Source organism: Macrosteles quadrilineatus, unplaced genomic scaffold (assembly GCF_028750875.1).
Source record: "Macrosteles quadrilineatus isolate MER2022 unplaced genomic scaffold, UCM_ALF_1.0 Scaffold_4__1_contigs__length_99947679, whole genome shotgun sequence".
In the NCBI taxonomy this organism is placed as follows: domain Eukaryota; kingdom Metazoa; phylum Arthropoda; class Insecta; order Hemiptera; family Cicadellidae; genus Macrosteles; species Macrosteles quadrilineatus.
The window spans coordinates 92,047,020-92,073,264 of record NW_026542597.1 but is presented as its reverse complement, the minus strand read 5'-3'; the positions used below and the strand labels follow the sequence as shown (position 1 = coordinate 92,073,264).

The following is a 26,245-nucleotide window of genomic DNA, read 5'->3' as shown; positions in this document are numbered from 1 at the left end:
ACTACTAAATACGAATCCATCTTGTCGACATCTTAACACTCCTTGCTTTGCTGTAAACGATCCACGCACGGGCGCATAGTGTATGTGGACGGGCAAATGCAAGGTTGAAAGAGGCCGCCAACCTCTTTAAAGAAAAAAAAAATGTCTGCCACAGTTTTAAAAGATTTGGCAAATGGGTTGGCATTGTGACTCTATTTCCCATATATTTTTTCATTGCATTTTTTGTTTGTTTTACATGCGCTGTTGGGTTCCAGTTCCAATGTTGTACTTATAGAGCGGAGGCTGGCGTTTACCCCCCTCCCCCCCCCCCCCGTGGGAATTTTCGACATATACATTTTTTTGTTTGTATTGACATGTACTTTAAGGTTTTAGGTGTTTGCCACTTGTGAATTACAGCATGTTCCGGAAAACACGAAAATATCATGAATATATATATTTAAAAAATGGTTTTACTTTAGCGAGTTCGTTTGGCTCTACAACCCGACCGATTTTCATGATTGAGGTCTCAAATTGAAGGTATTAACGCACAGATTTCACATCAAGCGATCAAGCATCGGCATATAGTTGCCTACAGTCCCACTCGGCTTATACGTAAACAACATTTTTTCCCATGTATTTCTTATGGGAGTTAAATTTGGTTTTTCTTTTCCGAGTTCGTTTGGCTCTTCTACCCACCCGATTTTCATTATCGAGGTCTCAAATTGAAGGTATGCACGCACAGATTTCACATCAAGCATCAGTATATATTTATCAACAGTCCCACTCGGCTTATACGTAAATTAAATTTACCCCCCATGTATTTCTAAAGGGGGTTAAATTTGTTTTTTTTTTCTTTTCCGAGTTTCTTTGGCTCTTCTACACGTCCGATCTTCATGATTGAGGTCTTAAATTGGTAGTATGCACACATATATTTCACATCAAGCATCATCGTATATTTATCTACTTTATTACTCGACCAAAAAACATAGGTTTGATATATTTTTTAATTCGTATTTCAATTTAAATTGTACAGTATTTTACCATTTGTAATTATATAACCCTATATATTTTGGTCTAAGAACCTTCAGTGAAATACCGGCTTGCATTTAAGATATTAGTTATTCAAATCGGACGGTTTTCAAGCAAACGCAAGGTGAACATCCAACATAAAAAAAAATATAAGGTTTTTCTATGATTGAATATCAATAGCTCCAGTATTGTTTAAGTTTTTTTATATGTTTTAGACTCAAAATAATCAGTCAATTATAGGCTTTAATTTGAGCTATTGATCGTTTGATCGTTTGAATCAGTTAAGTTTAAGATACTGTATTACACAATAAAAAATAATCAATTTGATTATTTCTCGGATATGATATTTATTTTAACGCCGCAGTGCAGCATGGGTCTTTTAGTATAGATTTTTTAGTTTTTTTTTTATTTGATTAGTTGATTCCTGTGCGTAGAACGGGCCCACAGCAAGTTAGAATTTAAAAATGCAAGTATGGTGAAGTCATCAAATTGTTCTCAGTGACATGCAAGCAAATGAAATGAAACGAAGTGAGCAACCTCTGTACTGTACTTGATGCTTTTGAACAATGCATTATTCTGCTTGAAGTTGAAAACTGTGATCAGAATTCCTAGATGGTCTGTTTATCAGCTGGAAGACCTGTACCCGAATCGGTGGAAGACAACTTATTTAATGTAGATAATCTAGGGAAAGCTGCATGCAAACAGATTAGTTGAGATAAGAGCAATAAAAAATATTTTTCTGGAGTTTTACTGCTGTCCCAAGAACGTGATATTAACCTTGAGAAGCTTATGACATACCCATTAGATCCAGTACCATGGGCATCAGCCACTGTCGATGGATGCCCAACCAATACAGAAAAGGCCAAACTGCTCCATGCTTTGGAGAACAAGGGTATAGACGAACCTCTCAAGATTGAATAATGTATGTATGTAATTGACAGTATGGCTTACTTTTAGGTTCTTACTAATATTCCAGAAACCTCTGGTGAACTAGCACAGATTGCCTTCAGCCGTTTTCCGAAACTCAGCAGGATATACTTTATTACGGATACCTATTTAGATGTAAGTATTAAAACATTGAAAGAGAGAAGAGGATTTGGAGAAACGTTCTTAATGAGATGTCCAAAATCAAGATCCCACGGGATTGGAAAAAAATCCTAGCTAATGGTAAAAATAAAGAACAATGGGTTAACATGCTAAATAATGAATGGTCTCAGCACAAATATTCATAAATTCAAACAAGCTTCAATACACGTTTCTAGGGTAATGTAAGGTTGTTTTTGGTGATATTTTGAAATTCACCCCCCACCCACAAACAGGGTTGAAATTTTTTAAATTGCAACCCATATCAATCGGCACATTATTTTAAAGAGATTTAAAAAAATAAAATTATTGCCGCAAATCCGATTTTGATACGAGGAAAACGAAGTTTTAGACGTTAATTTTACTGGAACCTTACATTCCAGTAAAATTTACGTCTAAAATGTCTCAAATAAAATTTATTTAATTTAATTAGAATCTCTTAAAATTGCTTTCCTAGAGGTACTCTTTAAATCTAATGTTATTTAAATAGATTTAATTGAAAATCAATTCAGGCCAATTTGAAATCCGCATTGCCTGCAGGTTTGCTGCAGCGGGGGTATTTTTTTTAACTTTTTTATTTTCATTTGAAGCCTTTGAATATATACTGAAGAAGTCCATAAAAAAATATTTCACCAGTAATTAACGTAGGCTACCCTTATGTAATTTTAATAAAACGGTTTTTAAATTGAACAGTTTTTCTTTATTTTCCGGAATACGCTGTAATTTAAAAGAGGCAAACAACTGAATTCTTAATCTGGTAGGTAATACCAAAAAAAAAGTATAAGTCATAAATTCCCATGGGGGGGGAGGGTTTCATATTGGTGGCTCATGGTCATCTGTGCGTATTCAGGATCATGACCTTGAGGAATTAGATTACCTATTCGGTGGCAAAACTTGTCATGGATCCTGAAATTGTAGATCCCCTGTGTGACCCTCTCGTCAAAATGAGCTTCATAGCTGATCAAGGCAAAGGCGGAATTAAATTGATGAATTTTATCCAGATAATTTGTAGATCGAAGCCTCACAGCCCTGTTTTCAGATTGAGAGTTTCCAATTACAGTAAACCTTCAATAGTTCGACACTCTTTGTAGTTCGACACGAGCTGAACTTTTTGTCAAGTGATATTTAAAGGTTACTATTGTGATGTAAGCTGACTTGAACATTTATTTGTCATTTATTGTTGACTTGAGACTTAACTAATGAACAGTGTAATTGTTAAGCTTTTTAGTATTTAATAAATTTGGGTGATTTCTATATAAGACATGGGTTCCTACTTTCCTGTATATTAAATTCCATTTACTCCTTAAAGTTCGACATCCCTTAAGTCCACAAACTGTCGAACTATCGAGGTTCTACTGTAGTTCCTGAAAGTATGGTGAATTCCGCAAATAAGGTAAACGAACCTTTCATTTATTTACAAAGAGTACTCTCTCGGCCAGTCTTTTCTTGCTAATGTAAGCCACCACAATGTAAACATTTAACGGTTATTTCTCCGAGATTGGATGTATCACCACGGTGGTACTGCCACTCTGTATCTGTCAAATTGGGAGGTTGATGCAAGCGGTCACGTTTGCGTTCCCTCCAGCCACTCACAGTTCTTAGTCTTACTGGTGGCATTTAATTTTAAATTTAGATAAAAAATGAAAATTAACCAATCACCAGAAAACACTACAAAGAAATTTTGATACACATTGTAAATTACATGACAATATGGAAATGTAACGGGTAACTGCACTGTGACTGTGAATAATCACATTCAAACATTTACATAATCACACCGAACTGTAACCAAAACTACATGATAATTCAGTAAAATATGATGTAAGGTAAATAAATTCAACTATTTACAAACAATTTGTTGTCAGGTCTTGCTAGGAAACTCTTCATTTATGAACCAGACTTAGTTAATAGATTTAAATAAAAATATAAAATTCCGGCTTTGCTCTGGAAGTAATAAGTCCTACAGTCTGTGGTTAAACTTAACTATATCAAACTACGTTCATATGTTTAGTTGTAAACAAAGAGAATTGAGTTTGACAGTTTGATCTAATGTCAACAGATAACACTGCCGTTCCCAAACTTTACCCTTGTCTGTACTTAAGTGATGCCCTTTCTTAATATTCCAAGACGTATTTGCACATATAAGTGAAAATACCTTTAATTTGACACCTCAAACGTTATAATCCGTCAAGCCGTTATCGAGTTATGACTGTGAAAAGAAAACTGCTTGCGTATTAATATATAGATTACATACATTACAATTGCTTTTATGATTCTAAATTTCAACAAGAAAATTACCTAAATACTTACAACAACTAACTGTATGGTCTTTTTCAGAATAGACAATTTGAAGAGACAAAGGAACTTCAATACCTGTCGCAAGAAATATAATTGACATAAACTGATGTAATACTTTAAACAGCAGCTAAAAAGATTTTGTTTTTACAACACTAAAAGTACTAATTAAAGTAAGTAATTTACTATGTAAATTTGAATTTATATTATACATTACTTTCATATAAATGATGCAATATTATTTGAAAACAACATGAAACATAAAGAAGAAGCCAATTTTTCTTTTATATGTGTGTTTATAGTGATGAAACTTGAGAGTTAAGCAAAAAAGCAAAATGTCTCAAGTAGGCTATGTTGTATGATATTTAATACAGTACTTGGGCAAAAGTTGATCAAATTTATTTGATACACATATATAACAGTTAAACATTTAACAAACCCCACAAAAATAGACATATTTAAATAGATATACAAAGCCAACTGACTAATTTCAATTAGTTTCAAACTTGTCTGATACGTTAGAAGAGTCAAAGATTGAAAACTAAAAAATGTTAAAGAGCACCAAAAAGTCTCTCCTTAAGTGTCCAATATGTAGAAAATTGTTTTCAACTCTATCAAATATGAAGTGTCATATGTGTTTACACACAGGCGAGCGTCCCTTTAAATGTTTGTCATGTGAGGAAACATTTTTTGGACTAAGTCAAATAAAGAATCATTTATTGACACATTCTGGTAAGTGTCCTTATAAGTGCACTACATGTGGAAAATCCTTTAAAACCAGCAGCAACATGAAGATTCATACATTGGTTCACACAGGAGAGCGACCTTACTTGTGCATTATATGTGGAAAATCCTTCCAAACCAGCAGCCATATAAAGATTCATACAATGGTTCACACGGGAGAGCGACCTCATAAGTGCACTTTATGTGGAAAATCCTTCAAAACCAAAGAAGATATGAAGATTCATACATTAGATCACACAGGAGAGCGACCTCATAAATGCATTACATGTGGAAAATCCTACAAAACCAAGACAGAAATGAAGATTCATACATTGATTCACACGGGAGAGCGACCTCACAAGTGCCCTACATGTGAAAAATCCTTTAAAACCAGCAGCGATATGAAGATTCATACATTGGTTCACACGGGAGAGCGACCTCATAAGTGCCCTACATGTGAAAAATCCTTCAAAACTAAGAAAGATATGAAGAGTCATACATTGGTTCACACGGGAGAGCGACCTCATAAGTGTCCTACATGTGAAAAATCATTCAAAAGCAGGGGCAATATGAAGATTCATACATTGGTTCACACGGAAGAGCGACCTCACAAGTGCACTACATGTGGAAAATCCTTCAAATCCAAGCAAGATATTAAGATACATACATTGGTTCACACGAGAGAGCGACCTTATAAGTGCATTACATGTGGAAAATCCTTCCAAACCAGCAGCAATATGAAGCTACATTCATTGCTTCACACCAAAGAGAGACCTTATAAGTGCACTATATGTGGAAAATCCTTTAAAACCAGCCGCTATTTGAAGAGACATTCAATAATTCACACTGGAGGGACCTCATAAGTCATGAGTGCACCGCATCTGGAAGATCCATCAAAAATAGCTTAAATATGACTTCATTCATTATGTGTTCATTCATTTCATTCGATTTTGATTTAGTTCTTAAATTCTACCTTTAAGAAAATGAAAAATGTCTTGAGCATTTCATGGTCACTAAAAATGTTTCCCCTACTCACTGGTTATTTAGTCCTTAAAGATCCATCAGATTTGGGGGTTCCTTTAGGGAAACACATCACAAAAAATTCACACATGCACATATCTCGTGACATTGGGGCTACAGAATACCACGGAAATGCGAAATGATCCTTCTCAGGAACCTAATACACATCCATTGAATCCTAATCCTAAGTAGTATCAATTGTTAATAAGACAAATAAGACATTTATTAGACATTCAACAAAATTACAAAATTTTGCAATAGGCATCGTAAGATATGATTCACATTGATAAACATTAAATTGAGCTAACATCACAAAAAAGTCTAAATGTTTAAAATCTAAAATTAGGCTAGGCCTGAAGACTCTATTTTAATATTTAAAAATTCATCCTGAGTATAAAATGGGTTCAGTTAAAACCAATTATACAATCAAATGAAATGAAATGATGAATGATCCAATGAAATGCTTTTTGAGGCAAACTCTGAAAAGGCAATGGTAACTTGTTGAAAAATGTTACACCTAAATTAACATGATAATTCGTCAATTTACTTAACCTAAACTTTGGTTTATCTAATTTATGCCTAAATCTGTTCACATAATCATGTATTTCTTCTCTGACAGAAAACATATTTAAATTAATTTTGACAAACATCAATACCTCCAAAATATACAAGTTAACAATAGTCAGGATCCCCGATGAGACAAAAGGTGGCCTAGAGCGGGCTAACCTTTCTGAGTCGGTCAAAACTCTAACCGCTTTTAGCGAATTTCCCATATAGGGAATAAGCTATTACCGTAGGTCTCATGGTAAGACCTTGACCCGGGACCGATTTACTTTTTCGTTTTGAGGTCCCCAGAGGCCAAAAACACCATCCGTTCAAATTCATGTATATATATTTATATATATATATTTATATATATTTATATATATATATATATATTTATATATGTGTCCGTTAGCGCGATAACTCGAGCAAAATTGACCCGATTTCGATGAAATTTGGTACAAACGTGTAAACCTACATTTATTCGAACGAGTTCGCGAACCAGCATAATCGGACCATGGGATCAGGGGTTTATGGGGGGTTTTATGGGGTAAAAATGGGTTTTTCTCATTTTTGCCCCTAAAAACTTTAAATTTCTAAATTTCTCTCTAGACCATTTTGAAGAGCTTAAAAAAACAAATAATTTAGTATATTGAAGTTTTTTTGAATGTTCATTGACTACGGAGAAAATTCAAAAAATTGTAAATTTAAAATTCCCATGTTATTCTTATGGAGAATAAATAAACTGTTCTAGTTTCCTTGTTTATGGATATATTTTAAGTAATCAAATTTGGCAATTTGGCTTATTTCATACTAAGCTATCAATATTTCAATTGAAAAAACACATCTCAACATCTTCCCCGTAGCAGCAAACCTAACTACTCACTAAAATTAATGTTATTTAAATAGGATATAAATCTGTAAATTTTAGGGAATATTTTAGTAGAAATCAAGCCGGGTAAATGGAAATTCGCTTAGTATGCAGGTTTGCTGCTACGGGGGTATTTTATTTATTAAAATTTTTTCAATTCCAACTCCGTTACCCCAGATCATCAAACCATACCTGATAACACTTCAAAAAAAAGCAAAATATGCCATTTTCAAGTATTTACTGGAAACATGTCTTTTTAGATTTATTAACAAATGTACAACTCTGGACAATTTATTATTCATCAAATTAATATGGTCAGACCATGACAGCTTACAGTATAATTTTATACCAAGTAATGTTACAACATTTTCATAATCATGAACAAATTGATGGTTTTCATGATTCTTTTTCAAGGTCACCAATAGTCTCTGTGTTTTTTGATAATTTTAAAACAATCAATTTACTGTAAACCATTCTTCAGCATCTTTAAAAACAGAATAGGCAACATTTTCCATACAATCTAAATCTCTATGGCTAACAAGTAAAGAGGTGTCATCAGTGTAAATTGTTGACTTATAAGCCAAATTGAAACTAATGTCATTAATTAAAATTAAAAACAAAATGGGACCCATAACCGAACCCTGTGGTACCCCGACCTTTGACCTTGCTTTTTTTTATCTCTTTCCTTTACCTCAACAATCTGACATCCGTCTTTAAGGTATGACTGAAACATACTAATGGCATTATATACCTTTGAAACCATAAAATTTCAATTTTTCAATTAAAATGTCTTGTCTGACACAATCAAATGCCTTACTCAGGTCACAAAGTGTGACCTGAGCGAAGCAGTTGCTTTCTAAGCTATGCAATAGTTGATTTACAATATTGTCTACAGCTTGAGTGGTGGATCTCCCACTTCGATATACAAATTGACTCTCATTGAACAAATTGTTAATTTCCAAATATGGAATAATGGTAGTATGTGCGGTGGATTTTATTGAAAATAAACCAAGTACATGTAATGTTTTTTAAACGTCTCACCTGTAACCTAAAAGTGTTTAAGCACATCATCACCTGCGTATTTAAAGCTTGCCAAGCCGTTTCAAAACTTACAACGTCGTAACAGTTATATTTTCGCAAAGCAGCTTCTTTTTTCGGATTGATCCTCTTTTCCTTAAATTGTTAATCTACTTAAGAATTGTATTTTGGGTGGAAATTATATCATGATGTCTAAGATGAAAGAGACTAAAAAGGCTGCCCTGATAGGCACAACATTTTGCACATACTTATAGTAAGAAAACATATAGTGTTTACTGTCTAAATCTCCATGACTGGGGAGCGCAAAAAGCCCATCAGAATCAATCAATCAATCTCCATGAATAGTCAATGAATAGTCATTTATTCCATCTCTAAACAATACAATATTGTAATTGAATTCGTCAAAAAATCCTTAAACTAATACACAAAATTATCACAGTAGCTATAAATTATATCACAGATTGAGATTATATCTCAGAACACTTATATAAAATGTCAGGGTACTTTCCAGTGCTATTGTCTTATTATTGTGTATTGTCTTGATCCAGAAAACCCATTAATATTAAGCCTTTGTTAATTTTTCATTCTATATACATTTTTATAAATATATTTTTGGGTTTTGAATGAATTGTACCTTAGTACCTACAGCATTTCAGCAAAACACATGAACTGTATAGGTTATTAAAAAATGTAGCCTATGTATTGTAGATTTATAAAATATTTTTACTGTATATATACAGTCGTATATATACATATATATATACTGTATATATACATTAATCAATCTTTCATTTTCATTAAATATATTTAATGAAAATGAAAGATTGATTAATGTATAATCAACCCACATTCAATCCACATGAAATATTGAATTAGGATAAACCTACAATATTAATTACATGTCTCACATACAACATAAACAAACTGTTGTATTTATTTTTTGTTTGTTTGTTAATTTGTATACGACTAGAGAAAATTAAAGGTATTAACTGCTTTGAGTGTTTGACTTCATTTAAGTACTGTACTTGATCTTTAATCTACCTATCTATTGATAATTCCTCTTCCTAACCGCAAGCAATTCACCTAATGATTTTTACTAGAGGTCGTCGAAAACTCCACCAAAAATATTTCAAATAGTGCACCTTTTGCTCGAATTTGAGCAATTGCAAAGTATTACAGATGTTATTTCAAAACGAATTACAATCATAATTTCCGATGACTTAAAAGAGTCAACTCAAAGATAATATAATCAATCACTCCATTCCAGTAATCAAAACTGAAAACGAACACTCTTGTGTGTATCAAAAGATGACACGTGTTTACTAGGAACAGCTGTTTTATTATGCAATTAATACAAAATTATTCGTCTAATTAAACAAAATCTTGTTTTCATGGGCCATCAAAATCGGGCTGTATTGTCAGCCGGAGAACTTTTATAACAGGAATTGATGAAAGGGGACGACTACACAAAAAATACTTAATTTTGACACATTGTTTGTAAATATACGTTCATTATTAACAGAAGAGAAGTGTTTTGTAGAAATCTCCTTCACTTATTATATAAGGATTCCATAGAAAATGTATGCTTATCTCAACAATGGTAGGAAATAGTACAAATAATACATGAGATACGTTTTATTGTATTGCACTATTGTTTAATGGCAGACTTGACATGACCACTCATATTCTGTACAAAAATAAGACAAATTAAATAATTATTTGGGAGCAGAGGGCAGTCTAGAAAGTAACAGACGTTTAGTGTACTTGAGACGGTGCTAACACCAATATTTTAGTATCAGAGCGTTCATAAACTAAGCACACACGCAGTTATGGGAGCATGCACATAATATCTCTCGTACTTTGTCTGCAATGTAGTGTCAAAATGATTGATGTCGTTGCAATTTCCCGTGATTTGTAAGGTGGACTGTACAGATTTTTGTTTGCAAAATTTGTTTGCCAGTTGAAAATTATTGCAGATTTGGGTTTTTTTGGCAAAGAAATAATGAGTGAAGGCACTGGTTTCCACTTTTGTCGTAGTATTCCAAGATCCAGGTTATGTTAGTTGTATCGCACAAGAAATGAGGCTAGATTGACTTTTGTAAGCTTGGTGTGATTGATAAGTTTGTAAATATCTATATAATTAATACGCTACATGAAACTTTGTTTTTTAAACTCCTACGCAATGGCGAAGAAATGTTTGGTTAAGAAATGTCTTAACCGATTTTATCCATTGACGTCTCATTGGAAAGAGCGTGTTGCGTAGATTTGCAAAATGACCTTACATTTTTGAAAAAGTCCCTTGGGCTCTGCCCCAGTGGCTTTGAAAGTTCCCATGTTATCCTTATGAATAACATAATTGTTTACATTTTGATCAGCTGTATAATTTAATTGCTGTTATTTATTTTTCAATTCAACAAAACGCATTGGGTACATTTACTGATTTTGTTGAAATTAAATATTTACTACTTTAATTTACATTCGTACATATTACAATGTAAAAAATCGAGAAAGCCTAGGCAATTTGATATATTTTACCAAAAAAGAAAAATGAATTGACATAGTACTGTATTTCTGAGCAATCACTGAAAGGACCGATTTTTTAACCATGGAAACATAGAAAAGTCATAGAACGCCACCAAGTATAAGAAAAATAGAGATAAAAAAAAAAACATTTTCTATTGTTATCATCCTATATAATGAAGAACACCTACAGCTACAATATGAAGAGTCCCACAAACAATGAACAAAGATGTTAGCCGAAGTACTACTATTTTGTGGACTTAACTTTATGATGATTGTCAAAGGAAACCCCTCTAAGTCTGAATTAAACTGGTTCGTCAAGGACATTAATCATTAAATATATGTTTTCATAAAATTCAATTGATTTTAAAAGAATGTGACTACATCCAAGAAACCTTAATAAAACTTTCATTGAGGATTCACATTATTCACAGTATTATTCACATTTATGCCTAAGGGAAACAAAAAACCATCTGAACGACATTCGGCCTTTCGGAGAGGTTATGCAGAAAATCAGGTAGTTCTTAGTCATGTAAACAATATGTTATCGCTATAAAAAATTTACTGAAATTTGTAAACGTACTGGCGACAATGGGCGGTACCATGCAGACTACATCATTGACAAAGATCAACATGGACAACCTAATACGGCTATAAGTGGGAAACATTTAAAAAACCAGATCAGCTTTTGAAAAATGATAAAATATTTACAAGAAATGTTGATTATATGGAACTGTTAGGTACGTAATCTATGAGTTGAGTCCTTTAAACTCATCGGAAATTATGATGACTATTATTTGTTTTTAAATAACTACTTTACTTCTTTGCAAATGCTCGATTTCGAGCAACGTGTACACTAGTCATACATTAATAGTTATCATCACTTCAATAAATTGTTGGTACCTACTATAACTATACTGCTTTCACAAAATTTAGGCGGTTATTGGGGAAGAAATCTACCCCCCCTTATAACCTTATCAAAAATCAAAACCTTCCTATAAGATAATGAGCTCAACAGCTGAGCTTTACAAAAACAAAGCATAAATCAGAATGAGCCATATATATTAAACAAAAAGAGAGTCTGGGAACTTCCCCTCAAACCGCCTAAATGTTGTGAACGGAGTATAAGAGGTGATTATTTTTAACCAAATTGTTGCTCAAATCCTCGACTTGTATTACCTGATCGAATTTTGCAAAAGACCTGATATAGGAAAATATACTTAAAGAGGTTCCTTGATCAATTATTGATCTTGATTCAAGATTTATATTTTATGGACACCCGGTACCATACTTATTTAGATTATATCAATTTTAATTGCTTTTATGATTCTAAGTTTGAACAAAAAAATACCTAAATGTTTACAACAACTGTATATATTCAATAAATTATGGTTTTTTTCAGAATAGGCAAAAGATTTGAAGAGAAAAAGGAACTTCAATTCATATCACAAGAAGGATAATTTACAGAATAAGATGTAACACTTTAAACAGCAGCTAAAAACATGTAATTTTTACTACACAAAATTTACGGTTTAAAGTAAGTGATTTACTATGTAAATCTTGAATTTAAATTATTCATAACTTTTATATGACTGATGCAACCAACATTGTTTGAAAGCAACATGGTGAAGACAACGATTTCTTGAGTAGGCTAATTTAACTGGATGGAACATAGAGTCAAGACATAAAAGCAAAATGCCTCAAGTAAACTGTGTGGTAAAATATTTAATACACATAACAATCTTTGAGCAAGAGCTGATCACATTTTATTAATACACTAATTGACTGTTCAACATCTAACCAATTCTACAAAAATAGACATATAAAACCAGCAGAATAATTCAGAGTAGTATCATCTTGCCTGATGTTAGAAATCAGAAATATAAAACATAAAATGTTTAATATCACTAAAAAGCGTCTCCTTAACTGTCCAATATGTAGAAAAATGTTTTCAACTATAAGGAGTATGAAGTATCATATATATTTACACACAGGTGAGCATCCCTTTAGATGTTTGACATGTGAGAAAACATTTATTCAAATATCTCATCTAAAGTATCATTTGTTAACACATTCTGGGATGTGTCCTTACAAGTGCACTACATGTGGAAAATCTTTCAAAACCACCAGCCTTTTGAAGATACATGCATTGGTTCACACGGGAGATCAACCTCATCACTGCCCTACATGTGGAAAATCATTCAAATCCAAGGGAGATATGAATAAACATACTTTGGTTCACACGGGAGAGCGACCTCACAAGTGCACTACATGTGGAAAATCTTTCAAAACCAGGAGCCTTATGAAGAGACATGAATTGGTTCACATTGGAGAGCGACCTCATAAATGCACTATATGTGGAAAATCCTTCCGAAACAGCAGCAATATGAAGCAACATGCATTGGTTCACACGGGAGAGCGACCTCATCAGTGCCCTACATGTGGAAAATCCTTCCCAACCAGCAGCCGTATGAAACTTCATTTATTGGTTCACACAGGAGAGCGACCTCATAAGTGCACAACATGTGGAAAATCATTCCCAACCAACAGAAGTATGAAGAGACATACATTAATTCACACGAGAGAGCGACCTCATCAGTGCCCTACATGTGGAAAATCCTTCCCAACCAGCAGCCATATGAAACTTCATTTATTGGTTCACACAGGAGAGCGACCTCATAAGTGCACTACATGTGGGAAATCCTTCCAAACCAGCAGAAATATGAAGAGACATACATTGGTTCACACAGGAGAGCGACCTTATAAGTGCACTACATGTGGAAAATCCTTCTCAACCAGCAGCTATATGAAGCTTCATTTATTGGTTCACACAGGAGGGCGACCTCATGAGTGCCTTACATGTGGGAAATCCTTCCAAACCAGCATAAATATGAAGAGACATACATTGGTTCACACAGGAGAGCGACCTCATAAGTGCTTTACATGTGGAAAATCCTTCAAATCCAAGGAAGATATGAAGAAACATACATTGGTTCACATGGGAGAGCGACCTCATAAGTGCTCTACATGTGGAAAATCCTTCAAATCCAAGGAAGTTATGAAGAAACATATATTAGTTCACTTGGGAGAGCGACCTCATAAGTGCTCTACATGTGGAAAATCCTTCCAAACCAGCAGAAATATGAAGAGACATTCATTGGTTCACACAGGAGAGCGACCTCATAAGTGCTCTACATGTGGAAAATCCTTCAAATCCAAGGAAGTTATGAAGAAACATACATTAGTTCACATGGAAGAGCGATCTCATAAGTGCTCTACATGTGGAAAATCCTTTAAATCCAAGGAAGTTATGAAGAGACATACATTGGTTCACACGAGAGAGAGAGAGCGACCTCACAAGTGGAAAATTCTTCCAAACCAGCAGTCATATGAAGAGACTTATGGATAATTAATTCACACTAGAGAGGGACCTACAGAGTGCACCACATCTGGAAGATCCATCACAAATATTTGCAATATGTTGTTTCATACATTAATTTATGAAATATATGTTAAGTTAAATTTGGAATTTTGAATAAACTAACGTGAACGCGAATAAACTTAGTAAATTATAAAATTAACTAAAACGTTGAACTTGCTATCACCAAAGTAAACGTGTCGGGAAAATTAGACTCGGTCAAACACCAGAGTCGATACGGGGTTTCTTAGATCAAATTAATGTAAACCTGTCCGGGGTAAATGAATAAATTCTACTTATATCGTTCTGGCAACTTAACTGATTTCCAAAGCTGGTTAAAGACATAAGGTGGTGTGCTCGTACGTGAAAAAGCGTGTGTGACTACGGCACGGTAAAATAAAAATAATAAACTTGTCGTCGAGTCGGTAGCGGGTAGGCAATTGATCATGAGGTCTCCTTTTCTGACGGCGGGGTAGCTAACTAGCGTCCTCCCCTCTACAATGACGTAGGCCTGCTCCTTCGATGCCGTTGTCAACGCAGGCGCGGTTTAACCCGCACAAATAAAACTTTAATTGGATTTTTACCCCTTGACGGGTTTTGGGTCGTTAAAGCACATCAACACATGCCTATTTAAAACTTGTCAAGCCATTTAATAACCTACAACATTGTAGCAGTATTTTTTTTGCCAAGCAGCTTCTTTTTCCTATTGATTCCCTTTTCTTTAAATTGTTATCTACTTGAGAATTGTATTTCGGCCAGAAATTATATCACAACGTGTAAGATGAAAGAGACTACAAAAGACAAAAGAGACTTGATAGGCACAACATTTCGCACATACTTATAGTTAGCAAACGTATGGTTTTTACCGTTTATAATGCTCCATAGCTAATAAAACGGCATAATATACAACATTGAATGACACCCCTCCCTACTCTCAACAATAACTACAATAACTATGGTGCATATACCGTACTATCAGCTAAAAAAAAATGTTTGATTCCTCGGTCACTCTGTACAATGCTTGGTTGTATCCAGGACTGTTTATCTGTTTATATATAAATATTCTCTAGGGTTTTTTAATGTATCCTACATATTACAAATGAAACTGTAATCTTATTTACTATCTTGACTATCTTATTATTGTGTATTGCATACATATAGAAAACCCACTTATGTCAAGATTTTGTAGATTTTTCCATTTTGTGTACATTTTTATGAATATATTACATTATTTTTGGGTGGTGAATTAATTCTACCTCTTCTTAGTAACTAGACTGGCTTTTAAGGCATTTCAGTAAAACTCATCAACTGTACAGGTTAATAAAACAATTGTATTTAGTGTAGATTTTTTAAATATTTGTAATGTACTATATTATATTTTTAATGAAAATGATAGGTTGATTAATGTACTGAATCCATGCGAAATCTTAATAATCTTGGTGGATAAACCTACAATATTAAATTATTACATGCATCATATAATCACATAAACAAACTGATATGTTATTTTTGTGAGTGTTAGTTAATTTTTGTACTACTAGTGAAAATTAAAAGGTACTAACTGCTTCAGTGTTTTACTTCATTAAAGTATTGTATTTGAACCTAAATCTACATATTGCGTTGGAATCCAGCTATTGGAGCATGCACATAATATCTCTCATACTTTGTCTGCTATGGAGTGTTAAAATGATTGATGTCATAGCACTGTCTGGTGGTTTGTGTGGAGGGCTCCATGTATATTTTTGTTTGCAAAATTGTTCTTGCCAATTGAAAATTATTGCAGATTTGGATTTCTTTTATGGCATAGGAATAATGCGTGAAGGCACTGGTTTCCACTTGTGTGGTAATATTGCAAGATCTAGGTTAGGTTAATTGTATTGTATAGGAAGTGAGGATTGGTTTAGTTTTGTAACCTTGGTGTGATTGATAAGCTTGTGTGCATCATACATTAGTAGTTGTCATCACTTCAATACAATATTGTTGGTACCTGATATAACTATACTGTGTTCACAAAATGTAGGCGGTTATTGGGAAAAAATCTACCTCCTCTTATAACCCTAAAAAATCAAAACCTTCCTATAAAATAATAAGCTCAAGAGCATAGGTTTACCAAAACAAAACATAATTCAGCTGAGCCATATCATAGACAAATAGAATAAATATAGACTCTCAAAGGAAGGTACCGGCGCCCACCACTAGGTTTGCCGTGTAGTTACGGCGCACACCGCTGCAGGCGAGGGGCGCAGGAGCCGTATGTGACCTGCAGATGCTGCAGCGGTGTGCGCCGTAACTACACGGCAAACCTAGCGGTGGACGTCAGAACTTATGCTCACCGCAGCACAGCTGATGGTCTATATTTATTCTATTTATCTATGGCAATATATAGCAAAAATACCCTCGCCGCAGCAATCCTGCCGACTAAGCGAATTTCCATTTGTCTGAATTGATTTTACAATTAAATATATTTAAATTACATTAGGTTTAACGAGCACCTACTTTTGCTGCTACAAGGAAACTATAATTTTTTTTTGCAAAATATTAATAGCTTAGTATAAAATAAATAAATTTGCCATGTTTGATCAAATTATATCCATAAACAAGCAAACTACAACATTTTACAATATTCTCCATAAGAATAAAATGGGAATTTTATATTTACAATTTTTTGGATTTTCTCCTTTACCAATAACCGTACAAAAATATTTTGATATACTAAATTATTTGTAGAAATTGGGAAATTTTGTGTTTTTAAGGTTAAAAATGAGAAAAACCAATTTTTACCCCATAAAACCCCTTGTAAAACCCCATTCCCATGGTCCGATCATGCTGGTTCACGAACTCATTCAAGTATATCCCGCTTTACACCTTTAAATCAAATTTCATAAAAATCAGACAATAATTACTCAAGTTTCGCATTCACGGACACACACATATATATATATAAGTTTGAACGAATGGTGTTTTTGGCCTCTGGGAACATCAAAATGAAAAAGTAAATCGGTCCGGGCCTAGGTCTTACCAGGCCACCTACGGGAATAGCTACTTCCCTATAGGGAAATTCGCTAAATGGAGTCTGTAAACTTCCAATCAAACTGCCTAAATGTTGTGAACAGAGAATAGGAGGTCTTCATTTTTATCAAAACTGTTGCTCAAATCCTCCACTTGTATTACCTGGTCGAATTTGGTTAAAGATTTAACATATGAACAAAAATATTTAAAGAGGTTCCTAGATCAATTATTGGTCTTGATTACCGATGAATTTTTTATAGACACCATTACCATGATACTTACTGTAATTAAATTAATAAATTATGGTCTTTTTCAGAATAGGCAAAAGATTTGAAGAGAAAAAGGAACTTCAATTCATATCACAAGAAAGATAATTTACAGAAAGACGTAATACTTTAAACAGAAGCTAAAAACATTTAGTTTTTACTACATACAATTAACTGATTAAAGTAAGTGATTTACTATGTAAATCTTGAATTTAAATTATTCATAACTTTTATATGGCTGATGCAACATTGTCTGAAAACAACATGTGAAGACACAGGTTTCTTAAGTAGGCTAATTTAACTGGATGAAACATAGAGTCAAGACAAGAAAGCAAAATGCCTCAAGTAAGCTGTGTTGTATCATATTTAATACACAAAACAATATTTGAGCAAGAGCTGATCACATTTTATTGATACACTTATTAACTTGTTCAACATGTAACAAATTCTACAAAAATATACATATAAAACCAACAGAATAATTCCGAGTAGTATTATCTTGCCTGATGTTAGAAATCGGAAATATAAAACATAAAATGTTTAATATCACTAAAAAGCGTCTCCTTAAGTGTCCAATATGTAGAAAAATGTTTTCAACTATATGGAATATGAAGTATCATATATATTTACACACAGGTGAGCGTCCCTTTAGATGTTTGACATGTGAGAAAACATTTATTCAAATATCTCATTTAAAGTATCATTTGTTTACACATTCTGGGATGTGTCCTTACAAGTGCACTACATGTGGAAAATCTTTCAAAACCACCAGCCTTTTGAAGATACATGCATTGGTTCACACGGGAGATCGACCTCATCACTGCCCTACATGTGGAAAATCATTCAAATCCAAGGGAGATATGAATAAACATACTTTGGTTCACACGGGAGAGCGAACTCACAAGTGCACTACATGTGGAAAATCATTCAAATCCAAGGGAGATATGAAGAAACATACTTTGGTTCACATGGGAGAGCGACCTCACAAGTGCACTACATGTGGAAAATCATTCAAATCCAAGGGAGATATGAAGAAACATACATTGGTTCACACAGGAAATGGACCTCATAAGTGCACTACATGTGGAAAATCCTTCCAAACCAGTAAAAATATGAAGAGACATACATTGGTTCACACGGGAGAGCGACCTCATCAGTGCCCTACATGTGGAAAATGCTTCCGAAACAGCAAAAATATGAAGAAACATACATTGGTTCACACGGGAGAGCGACCTCATCAGTGCCCTACATGTGGAAAATCATTCAAATCCAAGGAAAATATGAAGAGACATACATTGGTTCACACGGGAGAGCGACCTCATCAGTGCCCTACATGTGGAAAATCATTCAAATCCAAGGGAGATATGAAGAAACATACATTGGTTCACACGGGAGAGCGACCTCATCGGTGCACAACATGTGGAAAATCCTTCCGAAACAGCAAAAATATGAAGAAACATACATTGGTTCACACGGGAGAGCGACCTCATCAGTGCCCTACATGTGGAAAATCATTCAAATCCAAGGAAAATATGAAGAGACATACATTGGTTCACACGGGAGAGCGGCCTCATCAGTGCCCTACATGTGGAAAATCATTCACATCCAAGGAAAATATGAAGAGACATACATTGGTTCACACGGGAGAGCGACCTCATCAGTGCACAACATGTGGAAAATCCTTCCAAAACAGCAAAAATATGAAGAAACATACATTGGTTCACACGGGAGAGCGACCTCATCAGTGCCCTACATGTGGAAAATCATTCAAATCCAAGGAAAATATGAAGAGACATACATTGGTTCACAAAGGAGAGTGACCTCATTAGTGCTCTACATGTGGAAAATCATTCAAATCCAAGGAAGATATGAAGAAACATACATTTGTTCACATGGAAGAGCGATCTCATAAGTGCTCTACATGTGGAAAATCCTTTAAATCCAAGGAAGTTATGAAGAGACATACATTGGTTCACACGAGAGATGATTTTTACCCCTTGACGGGTTTTGGGTCGTTAAAGCACATCAACACATGCATATTTAAAACTTGTCAAGCCATTTAATAACCTACAACATTGTAGCAGTATTTTTTTTGCCAAGCAGCTTCTTTTTCCTATTGATTCCCTTTTCTTTAAATTGTTATCTACTTGAGAATTGTATTTCGGCCAGAAATTATATCACAACGTCTACGATGAAATAGACTACAAAAGACAAAAGAGACTTGATAGGCACAACATTTCTAATACTTATAGTTCGCAAACGTATGGTTTTTACTATCTAATAATGCTCTGTGGCTAATGAAATGGCATAATATACAACATTGAATGACACCCCTGGTATCTCTTCTTTTGGAAGAACCTTTAAATAGTATTAAAATTGTATTGGTGGATCTTTAATGGTTAAAAACTTCCGCGATTTCATCAGTGTAATAAAGAATAATCTATGGTTTTATTTGAGAAAAAATATCTGTTTGTTGAGAAGACACGTTCTAAGTTCAAAGGGAGGTCCATCGTAACGGATCTGCACTTGTATTATTTTGTATTGTATTACACAATCGAAGATTTTCCCAATGATTGAAAACATGTTTGGAATGACCATTAGGGAAAAATTTGCAACTTTGGAGCACGACAGTGGTAAGCCTGGCTTCGATGGAGTCAGTTGGTTTTAGAGACTAGTTTGGGGTGTACGTCAGGATTGTAGTGCCGGTCGTTTCGAGTTGAAAGGATGAACTACAAGATTAATAAAGGCAAGTTTGTGTTTTTTGTAATTTTGGTGTGTCCATGACCGTACGTAGTCATTTGATGAAGTAGACATGGTGTTAATTTTTGTTTATAAGATATTTCAATTGCTAGATTAACCTAGAAGTCCACTTTGTATCCTCGAACATGAGGTGCAGGGCTACCGCCAGAACAGAGCCAAATAACATGTAATGTCACGACCATCGCAGGTTTTTTTCACGACCAATCCAACCTTATGGATTACACTGTGTTTGGTCGTGACAATAACTTAAATGTCATTGTAAAATTGAAACACATATTTTTATTAGGTATAACTAACAGTATAATTGAAGGATTGTTTAGAAAGATTTAGATTATTCCAGACAATTCACGACCGTATTGCTTGTTCCTGACCATCACGTTTATGATTTCTATCGTATAAATTTCAAAAATTAAAATATCATCATATTGTTTCAATGTTTTATACACAAATGAAGCACACCTCTATAAAACATAACGATTTTTTGGGTCTGAGGTAAGTTTTTTCGGAGTTATGCAAACTTAAAAAGATTTTATTGGCTCTTTTTCAGTTTTTGGAGTTTTTTTATTTTTTTCTAGAAAGACCAAATATACTAAAAGCTTAGTGAGCTGTTTATTGTATAATGGCCCTAAAAGTAAATTAATTTATAACAAAACATAGTTATAAAAATAATATTAACATTCAATTTTATGTCCGTGATGGTTGTGACAAAATTTTGTGTTTTTCCATCAAAGATGCTCTATTAATAAAAAATCACCAAAGATATTGCGTTACCATGGACATTTTATAAAACTTCAAATGTTAATAAAATAAAAAAAAATAAAAATTTCAAAAACGGAACAAAAATTTTTTTAAATTGTTTTTTTTTTAAATTTTGTTTCAAAATTTTCATTCAGATACAGAAAACCCACTAATGTTAAGATTTTGTTAATTTTTCCATTTTGTGTAAATTTTCATGAATATATTATATTATTTTTGGGTGGTGAATTAATTGTACCTCTGAGTAACTGGACTGGCTTTTAAGGCATTTCAGTAAAACTCATCAACTGTACAGGTAATAAAACAATTGTATTTAGTGTAGATTTTTTAAATATTTGTAATGTACTGTATTATATTTTTATTGAAAATGAGAGGTTGATTAATGTACTGAATCCATGCAAAATCTTGATAATTTTGGTATTAATTATTACATACATCATATAATCACATGAACAAACTGATATGTTATTTTTGTGAGTGTTAATTTTTTTACTACTAGTGAAAATTAAAAGGTGTTAACTTCATCAGTGTTTTACTTCATTTAAGTATTGTATTTGAACCTAAATCTACATACCAAACCAAGTGTTTTTTCTCTTCTTAACCTCACACCATTCTCCCAATAATCTTTATTCCATAGGAAATATATGCTTAGCTCAACAAAGGCAGGGAATAGTACAAATAATACATGAGTTTTATTGAATTGAGCTATTGTGTAATTGCAGACTTGACAAGACCACTCGTATTCTGTACAAAAATAAGACAAATTAAATAATTATTTGGGAGGGGAGGATAGACTAGAAAGTAACAGACGTTTAGCATTAGTGTGCTTGAGACGGCGCTAACACCAATATTTTAGTATCAGAGCTTTCATAAACTAAGCACACATGCAGTTATGGGAGCATGCACATAATATCTCTCGTACTTTGTCTGCAATGGAGTGTCAAAATGATTGATGTCATTGAAATGTCCCGTGATTTGTAAGGTGGACTGTGCAGATTTTTTGCCAATTGAAAATTATTGCAGATTTGGGTTTTTTGGCAAAGGATTAATGAGTGAAGGTACTGGTTTCCACTTTTGTCATAGTATTCCAAGATCCAGGTTAGGTTAGTTGTATAGCACAGGAAGTGAGGCTAGATTGACTGTTAATAATAATAATAAGAATCTTTATTTGTCATAAGGATACATTAGATCATCGACAAAGTCAAAATCATGATTTTACATCAATCGTCAAACAAAACAAAATTAAAAACACTTTCAATATTTTGAAAAAACAATAGGGCTTAATAACTAAAATATGTACACATTACTAAACAAACAACAATATAAGGACCTGATAAAGCAACAGGTTAGCAGCAGGGTTAAACAATCAAAGATTTTATTTGGCAAGATTTGAACAAATCGTCCAGGCTATAAGAAGGGTTGTCTAATAGCCAATTATAAAACAAGGACTTGAATTTTTCTTGCGGATAAGCATTAATATTGTGTTTTAAAAGGTTATATACTTTAGTTGATAACACTATGTGGCTCTTGCTAGTCTTACTCAGACGATGTGATTCTAACAAGGCACTATTTTCAAATCTGGTATTGTGATTATGATTATTGAATTTTAGGTGATGGGGTTTTTTTTAGGATATAAAGGGCAAGATCATAAATAAACAAATTTATTACAGTTTGAATCTTAAAATCCTTAAAAAGAGGCTTGCAGTGCTCGTCTGGCTCTGATCCATTCATAGCTGTGATAGCCCCCTTCTGTAGGATTAAAATTTCATTGATTCTTCCACACCCACCCCAGAATATCAATCCATATCTCATTACAGACTGAAAATATATAAAATAAGCCGATCTCAAATAGTTCTTTGGAATTACATCTTTGAGACGACCAAGAAGAAAAATTACTCGAGATAGTCTAGTAGACAAATAATTTACATGTTCATTCCAGGATATTGCAAGCTTGGTGTGATTTAACAGCTTGTGAATATCACACATTAATAGTTATCATCACTTCAATATTGTATAACTATAGTGCGTTCACAAAATTTAGGCGGTTATTGGGGAAGAAATTTCCCCCCCCCCCTCCTTATAAACTTATCAAAAATCAAAACCTTCAGCTGAGCATTACCAAAACAAAGCATAAATCAGCTGAGCCATATATATTAAGCAAAAAAAAAAAAAGTCTGGGAACTTCCCCTCAAACCGCCTAAATGTTGTGAACGGAGTATAAGAGGTGATCATTTTTATCCAAATTGTTGCTCAAATCCTCGACTTGTATTACCTGATCGAATTTTGCAAAAGACCTGATATAAGAAAATATAGGTAATTAAAGAGGTTCCTTGATCAATTATTGATCTTGATTCAAGATTAATATTTTATGGACACCTGGTACCATACTTATTTAGATTATATAAATTTTAATTGCTTTTATGATTCTAAATTTAAACAAAGAATTACCTAAATGTTTTACAACTGTATATAATTAATAAATTATGGTCTTTTTCAGAATAGGCCTAGGCAAAAGATTTGAAGAGAAAAAGGAACATCAACTCCATGTCACAAAAAGATAATTTACAGAATAAGATGTTATACATTAAACAGAAGCTAAAAACATTTAGTTTTTACTACACACAATTTACTGATTAAAGTAAGTGATTTACTTTGTAAATCTTTAATTTAAATTATTCATAACTTTTATATGACTGATGCAACCAACATTGTTTGAAAGCAACATGGTGAAGACAACGATTTCTTGAGTAGGCTAATTTAACTGGATGGAACATAGAGTCAAGACATAAAAGCAAAATGCCTCAAGTAACCTATGTGGTATGATGTCTAATACACATAACAATCTTTGAGCAAGAGCTGATCACATTTTATTAATACACTAATTAACTGTTCAACATCTAACCAATTCTACAAAAATAGACATATACAACCAGCAGAATAATTCAGAGTAGTATCATCTTGCCTGATGTTAGAAATCGGAAATATAAAACATAAAATGTTTAATATCACTAAAAAGCGTCTCCTTAACTGTCCAATATGTAGAAAAATGTTTTCAACTATAAGGAGTATGAAGTATCATATATATTTACACACAGGCGAGCGTCCCTTTAGATGTTTGACATGTAAGAAAACATTTAATCAAATATCTCATCTAAAGTATCATTTGTTAACACATTCTGGGATGTGTCCTTACAAGTGCACTACATGTGGAAAATCTTTCAAAACCACCAGCCTTTTGAAGATACATGCATTGGTTCACACGGGAGATCGACCTCATCAGTGCCCTACATGTGGAAAATCCTTCAAATCCAAGGGAGATATGAATAAACATACATTGGTTCACACGGGAGATCGACCTCATCAGTGCCCTACATGTGGAAAATCATTCAAATCCAAGAGAGATATGAAGAAACATACTTTGGTTCACACGGGAGAGCGACCTCATAAGTGCCCTACATGTGGAAAATCTTTCTCAACCAGCAGCTATATGAAGAGACATACATTGGTTCACACAGGAAATGGACCCCATAAGTGCACTACATGTGGAAAATCCTTCTCAACCAGCAGCTATATGAAGCTTCATTTCTTGGTTCACACAGGAGAACGACCTCATGAGTGCACTACATGTGGAAAATCCTTCCGAAACAGCAGCTATATGAAGAGACATACATTGAATCACACAGGAAATAGACCCCATAAGTGCACTACATGTGGAAAATCCTTCTCAACCAGCAGCAATATGAAGCTTCATTTATTGGTTCACACAGGAGAACGACCTCATAAGTGCACAACATGTGGAAAATCCTTCCGAAACAGCAGCAATATGAAGAAACATACATTGGTTCACATGGGAGAGCGACCTCATCAGTGCACAACATGTGGGAAATCATTCAAATTCATGAGAGTTATGAAGAATCATACTTTGGTTCACACGGGAGAGCGGCCTCATCAGTGCCCTACATGTGGAAAATCATTCAAATCCAAGGGATATATGAAGAAACATACTTTGGTTCACACGGGAGAGCGGCCTCATCAGTGCCCTACATGTGGAAAATCATTCAAATCCAAGCAATATATGAAGAGACATACATTGGTTCACAAAGGAGAGTGACCTCATTAGTGCCCTAGATGTCGAAAATCATTCAAATCCAAGGAATATATGAAAAAACATACATTGGTTCACACAGGAGAGCGGCCTCATCAGTACCCTTCATGTGGAAAATCATTCAAATCCAAGGAATATATGAAGAAACATACATTTGTTTACACGGGAGAGTGACCTCATCAGTGCCCTACATGTGGAAAATTATTCATATCCATCGGTAATATGAAGAAACATACATTGGTTCACACGGGAGAGCGGCCTCATCAGTGCCCTACATGTGGAAAAGCATTCAAATCCAAGGAATATATGAAGAAACATACATTGGTTCACACAGGAGAGCGGCCTCTTCAGTGCCCTACATGTGGAAAATCATTCAAATCCAAGGAATATATGAAGAAATATACATTGGTTCACACGGGACAGTGACTTCATCAGTGCCCTACATGTCGAAAATCATTCAAATCCAAGGGAGATATGAAGAAACATACTTTGGTTCACAGGGGAGAGCGACCTCATCAGTGCCCTACATGTGGAAAATCATTCAAATCCAAGGAAGATGTAAAGAGACATAAATTGGTTCACACGAGAGAGCGACCTCACAAGTGAAAAATCCTTCCAACCAGCAGTCATATGAAAAGACTTATGAATAATTCATTCACACTGGAGAGACCTTATAAGTGCACCACATCTGGAAGATTCATCACAAATAGTTGTAATGTGTTTAAATTCAAATATATTTATTTAGGATATTACAAGCATGGCCTCGCCAAGTTTACAAAACTTGTCGGCGAGGACCAATAGATTCAAAAAAAGTTTACAGATTTTTCTCT

At 33.9% G+C, this 26,245-nt stretch overlaps 3 protein-coding genes across 3 annotated transcripts in view; all 3 read left to right on the top strand.

The window, feature by feature from the left end:
- Positions 1–20,113, top strand: part of LOC128993147 (zinc finger protein 729-like) — a 69,580-nt gene extending 49,467 nt beyond the window's left edge. The window contains exons 7-9 of the mRNA XM_054416906.1: positions 4,429–4,559; positions 12,504–14,508; positions 18,287–20,113. Of these exons, the coding sequence (XP_054272881.1) occupies positions 12,966–14,508; positions 18,287–19,614 (2,871 nt within the window). The 5' untranslated portion in view covers positions 4,429–4,559; positions 12,504–12,965 and the 3' untranslated portion in view covers positions 19,615–20,113. The remainder of the gene's footprint in view (positions 1–4,428; positions 4,560–12,503; positions 14,509–18,286) is intronic.
- Positions 5,098–6,348, top strand: LOC128992357 (gastrula zinc finger protein xLCGF3.1-like). The gene has a single exon (XM_054415899.1). It carries the CDS (start codon positions 5,175–5,177, stop codon positions 5,970–5,972), a length of 798 nt encoding a protein of 265 aa, XP_054271874.1. The 5' UTR covers positions 5,098–5,174; the 3' UTR covers positions 5,973–6,348.
- Positions 17,759–25,589, top strand: LOC128993146 (zinc finger protein 708-like). Its single transcript, XM_054416904.1, is given in 2 exon segments — positions 17,759–17,977; positions 23,808–25,589. A coding segment is annotated over 1 exon segment (1,314 nt). The 5' UTR covers positions 17,759–17,977; positions 23,808–24,275.
- The last annotated feature ends 656 nt before the right edge of the window (positions 25,590–26,245 follow it).